The 12,163-nt window shown below is 40.7% G+C and overlaps 1 protein-coding gene across 1 annotated transcript; it reads right to left on the bottom strand.

The window, feature by feature from the left end:
• Nucleotides 1-8,695: 8,695 nt before the first annotated feature.
• fgf3 (fibroblast growth factor 3) lies at nucleotides 8,696-11,906 on the bottom strand. The gene is made up of 3 exons (XM_030415095.1): nucleotides 11,307-11,906; nucleotides 10,357-10,460; nucleotides 8,696-9,862 (listed from the first exon to the last, which is right to left on the bottom strand). Exons 1-3 carry the CDS (start codon nucleotides 11,548-11,550, stop codon nucleotides 9,482-9,484), a joined length of 729 nt encoding a protein of 242 aa, XP_030270955.1. The 5' UTR covers nucleotides 11,551-11,906; the 3' UTR covers nucleotides 8,696-9,481.
• Between the last annotated feature and the right edge of the window lie 257 nt (nucleotides 11,907-12,163).

Raw genomic sequence — 12,163 nt, 5'->3', positions numbered from 1 at the left:
CACTAACCTCAGCGACGGGGCGACATTGGTCTGCATGGGCGCTGTGCAACCATGCCTCTATATTTATACCTGGAGACACATTACATCACAGCTCCACAGTTAGAAGATTTCTTCAAAGTACATTTTCACATTCCAGACTGGCGCAATAGACGCTTTATTGGAATGAATAGCTGCCTTATCTGAGAGAAAAGTCAGGAGTTTGTAGAAAATAAATGAATAAAAGCGTTATTACAATTCTTTTTTTTTTTTTTTAAAACGTCTTTGTGTGCGGCTTTCATTATCAGCAGCAGAATATCATAATTTATGTATGGGAGGATGTAAAATAGGAAACGGCCAAGTGAACAGACCGTGGTGTCGAGACAGGAGACAGTTCTATAAATGAACAATAACAGGAAAAAACACATGTCCAATTCAACCAAATGACAAAAAAGCGCTAACTTAAGACGGCAGAAGGGAAATCATGACCCGGGCCCTTATAGAAAACAATGATAAGACTAAATAGAGAGTTTGCAGCATGATAAGTAGGCTGTCATTGTCAATGCCAAGAGTTTAAACAGTTCTGATATTACAACTGAAACACTCGCCAAGTTTGTCAAATGTCACATGTGTTAATAGACCATGTAGTAGGCCCTCTATCCGTCTATAATAATATAGACGAATGTGTGTGTATATATATATATATATATATATATATATATATATATATATATATATATATACACACACACACACACACACACACATAAACTAAAGTTTTAGTTTAGGAAGTAATTATTTCATATTGTGTTAATTTCATTCAAACAGCCTACATATGAAATTCTTACTTCGTGATTTTATTTTTCTTTTCAGAACTAATACCACCATTGAACTGTTGTAGGGCCACACCAAAATGAGTGGTCTCAAACATATAAAATAAAAACAAAAAACCTTAAATGCTTCTCTGAAATAATGAGCATTTGTTGTTTAAATTATGATAATCATCTGGTGTCATGGCAGCATGTCTTTGATGTGTCATGCTTGACAGTCTTTCAGATGCACTGGTGCATTGCTTTGGATGTCCAGTGAAATAAACCAAACTATATAGCTCCCTTTTACGACAGCTTCTCATCACTGGTATTATCCCTGCTAAATCTATGTTGAGCACTAACATTTACCCTCTCTGCTGAGAGTCCCATAATTCATCTCTATGTTCTGGTACTGAAGGTCTTCCTTCTCTGTCAGCCTCAAGATACAATTCTTTGATCTCTGGGGCGGCTCGCCTCTGCTCCTCATTGACCACGCATGACACATTTTCTCACGTTCACATTCGGCTGATCCTCAATATACAACTACATTGTTTCTTTGTGTGCTGAGCAGTGATGTGCACGGGGGGGTGGCCCAGTTGATGAAAAACGCGCGCTAAAGTGCCCTCTTGGTAGCCAAAATGCGTGCTAAACTGCTCTCTTGGGTGGAAAAAACACACTAAACTGCCCCCTTGGCTGGTTAAAACATGATAAACTGCCCTCTTGGTTGGCAAAAACGTGTGCTAAAGTGCCCTCTTGGGAGGCAAAAACACGTGCTAAAGGTCCCACCTGGTTGGCAAAATACAACTGCCCTCTTGGGTTGCAAAAACGCGTGCTAATGTGCCCTCTTGGGAGGCAAAAACGTGTGCTAAAGTGCCCTCTTGGGAGTCAAAAACGCTTGCTAAAGGTCCCACCTGGTTGGCAAAATACAACTGCCCTCTTGGGTGGCAAAAACGCGTGCTAATGTGCCCTCTTGGGAGGCAAAAATGTGTGCTAAAGTGCCCTCTTGGGAGGAGAAAACATTTGCTAAAGTGCCTTCTTGGGAGGCAAAAACGCATGCTAAAGTACCCTCTTGGGAGGCAAAAACACGTGTTAAAGTGCCCTCCTGGTTGGCAAAACACACTAAACTGCCCTCTTGGGTGAAACAAACACTAAACTGCCCTCTTGGCTGGTTAAATCATGATAAACTGTCCACTTGGGTGGCAAAAGGGCGTCTTTAAGTGCCCTCCTCATTGGCAAAACACACTAAACTGTCCTCTTAGGTGAAAATAAAACACTTAATAGCTCTCTTGGGTGGTTAAAACAAGTTTAAGAGCACTCCCGGTTGGCAAAACATGATAACCTGCCCTCTAGTCTTGGGTGGTATGAACGCGTGCTTAAGTGCCCTCGTGGTTGGTAAAACACAAGTGCTCTCTGCCATTGCGCTGCCATTGGATGGAGAATATTGATTCCAATTAAGGCATGCAAGCTTTCCCAGAGTCATTTTATGGTCTAAACAAGTAAAACCCTGTTTATGTTTAATACACTTTGTATGGCCATTAGCACATATTTTCTGTTTTTTTAAAATGTATTTATTTATTTCTTTTTTGCAAACGGCCGATGGGCTAATAAACTTTCTAGATTTTATTTTCAATTTACAATTTAGGCTAGGTCAGTTAGATTCATTGTATTTAGTATATTATGGAATAAATTGATAGCAGTTAAATAGATGGTAACTTAAGTTTTAAGAACACATTCCCGTTGTTAAAATAAGTCCATTCCATCCATTTAAGTATTCAGTTTTAGACACACTCTCTCTCAAATGGTCACATGTCAGTGGGGACTTAATACTGACTGAGGTGCAACCCGGCATCCTACTGCTGTGTGAGGTAGTAGCTAATACAGCAAGCTGTGTATTAAGTTACCAATGTTGCATTACTAAATACTAGTGTATGTAGCCTGGAAGTGCTATTATTAGGTAGAGATGCCTATCACATGTTTAAGCCTATGCTGAGGAGCTAGCCTAGCTAAGTCTTGCGGGAATAGCTTTTTAAAGCTTTTTTATTCTATTTTAATTTTTAAAAATGCTTTTCTTTAAAATGCCTTTTTAAGTGCACAGCTCAATTGGAAACATATACAGTGGCTTGCAAAAGTATTCACCCCCCTTGAACTTTTCCACATTTTGTCACGTTACAACCACAAACTTAATTGTATATTAATGAGATTTCATGTGATAGACCAACACAAAGTGGTGCATAATTGTGAAGTGGAAGGAAAATGATACAAGGTTTTCAAACATTTTTAAAAATAGAAAACTGAAAAGTGTGGTGTGCAAAAGTATTCACCCCACTTTACTCTGATACACTTAAATAAAATCCAGTGCAACCAATTGCCTTCAGAAGTCACACAATTTAGTAAATGGAGTCCACCTGTGTGTAATCTAATCTCAGTGTAAATACAGCTGATCTGTGAAGGCCTCAGAGGTTTGCTAGAGAACATTGTTGAACAAACAGCATCATCAAGCCCAACCAGACAGGTCAGGGATAAATTGTGGAGAAGTTTAATAAAGCATGGTTAGGATATGGAAAAATATCCTAAGCTTTGAACATCTCACAGAGCACTGTTCAATCCATTGGATGGGAAGATGGATGGAGCCAAATACAGGACAATCTTGGAAGAAAACCTGTTAGAGTCTGCAAAAGACTTGAGACTGGGGCGGAGGTTCACCTTCCAACAGTACAACGAGCCTAAACATACAGCCAGAGCTACAATGGAATGGTTTAGATCAAAGAATATTCATGTGTTAAAATGGTCCAGTCAAAGTCCAGTCCTTACTCCAAGTGAGAATCTCTGGCAAGACTTGAAAATTGCTGTTCACAGACACTCTCCATCCAATCAGACTAAACTTGAGCTATTTTGCAAGAAGGAATGAGCAAATATTTCAGTCTCTATATGTGCATCGCTGGTAGAGACTTACCTCGAAAGACTTGCAGCTGTCATTGCAGGGAAAGGTGGTTCTACAAAGTGTTGACTCAGGGGTGAATACTTTTGCACACCACACTTTTCTGTATTTTATTTCAAAAAATTTTTTAAAAACCATGTATCATTTTCCTTCCACTTCACAGTTATGCACCATTTTGTGTTGGTCTATCACGTAAAACCCCATTAAAATACATTTACATTTGTGGTTGTAACATGACAAAATGTGGAAAAGTTCAAGGGGGGTGAATACTTTTGCAAGCCACTATGTCCATGCTTCATCATAGTTTGTTTCTTTGGAGGTGTCAAATAAATATTTTAAATGCGTATTGTTCCCTGTGTTTTCATCACAGAGCCCTATTGGGTGAAGAAAACACACTAAACTCCAGAAGTTTTTTTTTTTTTTTAATCTATATTGAGCCAGAACTATATCTCACAGAACCAGTTTGGATTCTCTGGTGCTAATTTGGTGTTAAAATGCACTAGAATACAGGAAATGGCATCTACTTAATTGAAAATGTTGTGGGGGAGGACCCCCAGACCCCCCAGGGTTTTATTTCCTTAATGCATCCATGTCTCTGTGTGTTCTTCACAGTCCAATGTTGAATCTACACAGTTCTCGTGGATGCTGATCCTAACTACAAATTAACTTGAGTAGTCTGTCTAGTTAGTCTGTTTTAAGGCTATATAATGTGCCATTTGTATAACATATAAACATGTCTAAAGTGCCCTCAGCAACACACAGAAGTTAGTGCCCTCTTCAGTGGTGAGAACGTGCTGTATGTGCCCTTTTTTTTCTTTTCGCCCCTGCCCTTCAAAAAGTCTGTGCACGCCACTGGTGCTGAGAATGGCTCCCTGAAAACAGTCAAATCTCAGAGACGAGCCTGTGGTTTTGACATAATAAAGAACTGAAAAAAATAAACACAAAGTTTTAACTCATACATGGTTTTGCAGAAAAGTACTTTGCTAACATTCATTCTGGTGATTGGGTCAGGGCGGCTGATGACCTACTGGACCTGCAGGACAACTGATTAATCTAGCTCCGGTGTAGCTGTATGGTAACTGTATCACATTGAGGTGATATCACTGATAATACCATTACACCTTCGAGAAAACTCATAGATCGCTGGATCGTTGCTGAATTGTTCGAGTACCAGGGTCCTTAATCTCTGAATTAGAGGTCCATTCAACCTTTAGGGTAAACCCCCCGACGAGGAGCCAGGTGGACCGTTGGAACTGGACCTCCAGCAGAGCTTAAGCTGGCTGGTTTAGACTGTTATTGGAAATGAAAACCGAGGATGTTTGTGACCCATGCAGACCAGCAGGGTCTGTGCTGTTGCTGTCCATGGTTCTGCAATCTCCCACTACCACTTTTCAATAACAGGTTTTTGAGATGTTCTCTCCTGCTCACCAAGACTTTTAAGTTATTTACTGCTTTATCCTTTGTTTATGTTGTACTGAAGTCATTGTGGTGTTAGGTTGCATGTATGCAATGAATTATGTTAAGCGAAAGAGGTTTTAGATTTCATTGTCTGACAGCTGGAATTCAGAGCTTTAAGTGTCTCAACATTCAACACAAACATTCTATCGCTTACTATTTTATTCATCTTTGATTCTTCTTGCAATTCACAAGTGCAACAAATGACCATGCTCTCTTTTTTAAACAAAAAGCATCATCACTGATTATAATTATGGAGAAACTTTGTGTCTATTGACCCAACCTCCTTTTTATATTAAAAGATGACAACCGTAGAAGATGGAAGAGCCTTAGCAAAAAGCTATTTTCCAACATGATGCATTATTATTAAATAAATTCTCCTCACACACGTACAAATAACAATTCTCAAATGTGTGTCTGACACAAAGAAAATAATGACCACGTCAAAGTCACTATCATGGAACCTACTTAATATTTAGGTATTAGGTATAAGTAGGACTGTTGCACTGGTGGGGCAATAATTTTTTTAAACTGTACACTGCACACGGTCCAACTGTCCCACTATTGCATGGTACACATACAGTAACAGAAGACAGTAGTGTCATGCTGTCTATAAAGTCCAAGAACTTGGCATACATTTAGTTTCTTTCCACTATGTGTAATATCAAACATGGACTTACAGAGGTTTTTTGTCTTTCACACATGAGCGCACACTTGTAACCATACAGATATAGTTACTTTTAAGTGAAATATTAAATATTTAGGCCTTTATTATACTGTTGTGTAGTGTAGGCATACACATGAACCGCTCAAACATGAATGTATTACAAAAACAAACACAACTCAGAGTTATTTCTTATCACTTAAAATGTGTAAAATAAATATTTTTATTGAACCAGACTCAGGGTAGTGACAGCCTTCAGCCAAAGAGGCCAAGGCCCCCCCTTCCTCACTGCCAACCTGCCAAGGCAACTATTCTTTCACCCTCTTAAACCTCAAGAATATTTAAACATGCAAATATTTTCCTAGTTTAACTGCTGGACACAGAATGTCTCCTACTTCACTCTAAAGTCCATTCTGAGATTGTATTTAAATGTACACTCTGAGCTATGAATGTTAAAAAAAAGCCTTCAAGTGCAAACATTGTGCAGATCGCTGAAATTAACATGACAGACTAAATAGTATTGTTATTTTTTCTAAGTACTTAGAATGACTATGACCTGGATGACTGAGAACCTTCATCAACATGTTTATGCCCTGATGACTCTTTGAAGTGTAACATTAAGGTGTTTCCAGTAACTTAATAAAGGATTTTATCATATTTATTAGTCACAGTTTCTTCATTAGTATTTGTCTGTGCATGAATCATTCAAACAAGGAAGCCCAAACATTCAACTGTAACATCAAGGGGACTTTATTTTGATTACTGGGGCAGAACTCATCCCATTTACTTTTTTCTTTCCCTTCTTTCATTATTTATTCTTTGCATTTTTATAATGCAATAAATGCACTACCTAGTGTATCAGGCACTAAATATTAATCTACCTGAATTCATGAATTCATGTCACACATGTCTGTAACCTGTAAATAGGTGTCCTACCAAGGGTGTCAACAGGATGACAAAGAAAAAACTGACAGAATTTCCACAAAAATTGGATGAAGGATGTGAATAGACTCCATTAACTTTTAGTGCTGATCTGGAATTTTCTCTCACTTTCTTTACCATTGTGTGATAGGATGTATTTAGGAGGCTGGTATCTGTGAGGGAGTACACATGGGGACTGTTGGGCCTTGATGGGGGTTTTCACTCTATTGGAAGAGCAACAGCTATCTTCCTCTAGGGGTCACTATTTACAAGTGAACATGCCTGTACTGCAGTCAGCTACTATGAGCTTATTTTACCTGATCACACAGTTTTTCTCAGGAACTCTTTGCTGGACGTCCCAGTATCTTGCAGCTTTGATAAAAGTGACTCTCTGTATTTCCCTCACTGAATTGTGGGCTGATAATGATTTAGAGTTAGAATGCTATCAAAGTAATTCTTAACCCTGCACCCCTACAGCCCATCGCATGTTGCGGAAGAATGCCTTTTCCTTTGCTGGGCTGATAAATCTTAGAAGGACAAATACTTCAGTGGGATGTCATGGACAGAAAGGGCATGTAGGGAGAGATTCAATAGATAAATGTGTCTAAATTAAACAGACAGGCACTGAGAGGGGCCACAAAAGGCCTTAACCTTCTGTAGTCCCACATTCCTACTTAGTAATATTAGAGTTTGGCACTCATAACACCATAGCAAGGTGCTACACTTTGTATGACACAGTTTCTGCTTTCAGGGGGACCTGCCTTGTGTATCCAGTCTGTGGCTTTTGGTCGGTGTTTAAAAAAAAAAGCCCAAAAGTCTCAGGCTGCATCGTTTCCCAGGCCCCCCTTGGGAGGAGCTTTTGTCCAAGCAAGGAAGCCTCCCCAGCCCGCAGGTATAGGATGACAAGGCTTTATATGCTGCTACCTATAGATGAGAGTGGTGCAACGAAAAACCTGAACGTCCAAAAGACTCAGAATGCTGCTTGTGATGAATTTTACATTGATGGTCGTCTTTGTAGTTTCTGCTTGGTTGTGTTGCAGCAACAGGTGCGGCACTTTAACAAATGAGCTGCAGCAGGGAGAAAGGGATAAGGTCTCATGTGGAGAGAGGGAGAGAGACAGAGAGAGAGAGAGAGAGAGAGAGAGAGAGAGAGAAGGGGGTGAGGGGCTAGAACTCTAAATGCACCCCCTCCCTCCAAGTTATAATAAACCTAGCTAGCAGTGTAACAAGCACACCTGTCTACTTCTGGTATATACAGGAAAAACATGGCCTGGCAGGCTGTTCCCTATGAGGGCCTTTAGTCCCCTAAATCATAATTAAAGGATATGTGATTGAGTACTAAAACTATGATAATGTTATTAAGTACTATTAATCAGTCAAGAGACAACTGATGGATGACCATTTACAATGTATTGACAGTAGCTGACGTGATATTCAACAGTGAAATCTGATGTCATCAGGTTTTGTTTGAAGAAGGCAGCTTAACAGAAGTTAAGCTGTATATAATTAAGAAAATGTTTAGCAAATTTGGTCAGGATACCTGCTGTTTTAAACTTTTTACTGAAAAAGTAATAAAAAAACTTTTGTGTGTGTCTAGTGGCCTGCCCTCAAAGATCTGTGGCTGACAGAATAGAAGAAACACAAACTGAAGCTAAGACTTCATCAACTCAAGTTCTATGTTTTCCACATAGAAAAGAAAAAAAAACAATTTACAAATGTTGATCTTAATTAAAAAAATTTTTTAGAGCATAATGTCTCTTGAATGCTGGTGTTGGGATTTGTAAGAGTAAACAGCTGCCTGTTCCTCTGCACTAAACCATGAAAACACTTCTTCTTGAGGGAAAATACGATTTTGAGGTCTGTGAAAACCTTTGTCTATTTGTCAACAAATCAAAGAAATGTTGAAAGAAAAGAACCAGTTGTTGCCTCAGGTCAGTATTATTTGTTTATGTTGGAAGCAGGCGCAGAGTGAAAACAAACAGCAACATTGGTAAAATGCAGAAATGGTCTTATCAATAACTTACACCACAGGCACCAAATAAATATTCTCATCATTAGAGCGATATACAAATACATCTTTCAGTTACCAGTAGACTATCACATTGTAAGAATGTTACAAATACAAACAGGATCGTATCTGACGCTGATTGTCCATTTGCCTCTTTATGTGAATCTGACAAAAAGTGCTTGGCTGTGTTTTGTCTTCTCTTCAGTATCTGTCTTGTTTGTAGCACTTCAAAATAGCAAAATATCACATTGTGTTTGTTATATCAGCTATTTACAAATGAAAGGCTGTAAATTCACTGTACATGCATAGCACCTAATGTATTTACAACAATAGCACTGCTTTGAAAAGGTTTAATGCTTTTTGTGAAGTTAATGGTAAAATGATGACTTGAACACAATTAAAACCTTTACAAACTATGGACAGTAGCATTGTGAAGAAGTCCGATGCTGGTAAATAAAATATAACACAGCTGTGTGTGTGTGTGTGTGTGTGTGTGTGTGTGTCCAAATTTCCTTAATCTGGCCCTTCTTTCTGTCTTTGTCTGTGCATCCACAACTGACAAAAGCTTTGAATAATCCAGAAGGCAGGATCCAAACGGGTTTTTTTTTCAGTCATCATTGCAATCAAGCTACAGTATGTGCCAAGATCGGGGGTCCATGTTTGGATGAATCATAAGGCCATGGGGTCAACTCCCCCCTCTTTAAGTCTGCTCAGTTATCTGGCCTCTGGCCCAAGCCTTTCCTGGCACGATGCCGGCGTCTCCGGCGATCACTGCTGCTGTGGTGATGATGCATGTGGTGGTGTACATTGTGACTATCCCTCAGTCGCCTCACCATTTCATGGTCCTTGTTGCCCAGAACCCGAGGCAGGAAAAGTGAGGCTTTGTCCGTGCTTCGGGTTTTAAAGCCTCGTCGTGGCCGGCCTTTGCCATTAATGGAAACGTACCACTGGCGCTTGGCACTGGCTCGTCGCTTGCTGCTGCCACCCCCTAATTGCAGCGACTGCTCTGTGGAATGGTGGCGGGATGCGTAGGTGTTGTACCCAAGCTCATGAATCCTTTCCACAAACTCACACTCTCTGTTGAACACTTCCTAGGGGGGTGGAGAAAGAAAGAAAAGAGTAAGCCACATTTGTAATTGACAACAGGACAACCAATCATGGGGCGGCTGTGGCTCAGCAGTTAGAGCGGGTCGTCTAGTGATTGGAAGGTCACTGGTTTGAATCCCGACTGCATGTGTCCTTGAGCAAGATACTGAGCCCCAAATTGCTCTTGATAAGCAGTTGGCGCCTTGCATGGCAGACTCTGCCATCAGTGTATGAATGTGTGTGTGAATGTGGCATGTATTGTAAAGCGCTTTGAGCGGTCAGTAGACTGGAAAAGCGCCATTTACTATTTACCAATCAATGACACTGTGAAAGTTTCCATTCCACTCAGTTCTGTATGTAGGTATTTATCTGGTGTACATTGCAATACAGCATTTTTGCCTTGTCATATTTGAGGCCTTTAACCTGCTCCCTCTTGGCCGGTGTCAAACAGGAGCTGGAAGTGTAACACATTAGATGATGACATGACATATTTACCCACCGAAGCATACAGCCGCCCTTTATCATTCATGGCCAGATATCTGCCTGAGAAAAGCCCTTTTATGGCCACAACACCCACATCCACTGCTGTGATTTCCATGATGCCTGAAAGACAGATAAAACTACAACAGTTATATGACTAAACGTCTGCTGTATGGCTGCGGAGAATGTGTATTAAATTCATCATTGAAATTCTTCAAAGATAATTCTGCTTTCACTGTGGATGTATCAATCTATCATCCAGTTAATCTTTGAAGCTGGAAATGCAAAGCAAACTAATTAAGTTCCGGTTATGTTTGACAACTCCCATGCCAAACGGTGCGTTTATTGGCTCTTTTAATCAGTGCTTGATTAGTCAATGGCCTATTCAGCGATGTAGAAAGCCTCTAATGGCTACTGATTAGATAAATACATCTGTTAGGACAGCGCCTTTGTCTCGGCCGGATGTTACTTTAGCTGATGCTTCTACTAGAGATAAACCTGCATGCCGGCAGCTATGATCTCTCTCTCTCTCTCTGTCTGTCTGTCTGTCTGTCTGTCTCTCTCTCTCCCCATCACACACACACACACGGACGGACATTTACGAGCGCGCTTATCTAGGTTACTGCCAGTGAAACTCTAATAGATTATCAACAGAGACCATCACAACGTGGCCCACTCCCTTAGCAAATATTGAATACTGTAAAGTCTGATACGTTCTAATCATATATGTAAAACATATATTGACCGGATGGTGAAACTTTATTATTTTCGTTGAATTCAACCATTTTGCATAAAAACACAACAACTTTAATTTCACAGCTTGACTGCATGTCTTTGAATGACAATGTTCTCCCAATAAATCACACAGCGTCAAACCAACAGTCTCTCTTCTTATAACTGTCATTATATCTGTCGTTCATAGTTTTGCCTGTGTTAGTGCAGTTCGCATTAGACCAAGTGAATACTCACTGAACGGGTTGTTTTCCTCCAATGATCCATCTATTTTCCCATTAGAATGGATCTGTAAATGATATTTAGTAGCGCAGTAGAGTTTCCTGCGTCTTGGCGCACCTCCGAGATGTTCGTATACTCCTCCGCGGCCCCCAGCGTCCCTCCGCTGCCGGGGGTCGCAAGCCTGGCCCGGGGCGCAGTTAGCCCGGGGACTAACGGGATCCAACAGGCTCAGCAACACCAGCAATGGTATCATCAGCATTGTGGCATGGCCGAGGACCAGCGACTGTTGAGAAAAAACGAGGAAATCCTGTCTGGCTCTTGGCTCCCATTAAAGTTTCGGGGCCCCAAAGCTCGAGAGCTCCTGCCTTGCAAACATCCGAGCCCGAGAGACGACGCTGACAGCACAGCCGCCTCCGAGGTCGGATCCTCTCCTTGCCTCTGCTGCTGCTGGAAATCCCTCCTGCGGGTCTGACTGAGAGCGTCTCCTCAGACAGAGCGCAGATATAAAAGAGGCTTGTGGTGACAATAGGCTGAACTCCAACCAATTGATACAAAGGAAAGGGGGAGGCAAAAGGTATCAGCCCTGTGTGAAGTGAGAGACTGCGGCGTGGATAAAATTACATAGTGGCTGAGTGCGGAACAGCTCTCTCCTCTGAAGTCCTCTTCATCCCAAACTATACAGACGGGCTGAGCCAGCGCCAGGGGCTGCAACAGGTGAGGAATAAAACTTCTGATGATGTGCTGGTAAATAAAAAACCTACTCAACCTTGAAAAAAATTAGAAAAGGAACCTTAACACGCCGCAATTTTTTACAGTGACTACACGATAAATTCATATCTAAGATTCAATTTAAACAGTTTATCTAGGCCTAC

This window comes from Sparus aurata, chromosome 4, assembly GCF_900880675.1.
Source record: "Sparus aurata chromosome 4, fSpaAur1.1, whole genome shotgun sequence".
Taxonomy (NCBI): Eukaryota; Metazoa; Chordata; class Actinopteri; order Spariformes; family Sparidae; genus Sparus; species Sparus aurata.
This window is presented reverse-complemented; position numbering and strand designations above follow the sequence as displayed.

Coding starts and splice junctions, on each gene's coding strand:
- fgf3 (XM_030415095.1), bottom strand. CDS start 11,550: ATGCTGATGATACCATTGCTGGTGTTGCTGAGCCTGTTGGATCCCGTT. Junction 10,461..11,306: donor GGAGGAAAACAACCCGTTCA/GTGAGTATTCAC, acceptor TCTGTCTTTCAG/GCATCATGGAAATCACAGCA. Junction 9,863..10,356: donor AAGGGCGGCTGTATGCTTCG/GTGGGTAAATAT, acceptor CCACCCCCCTAG/GAAGTGTTCAACAGAGAGTG.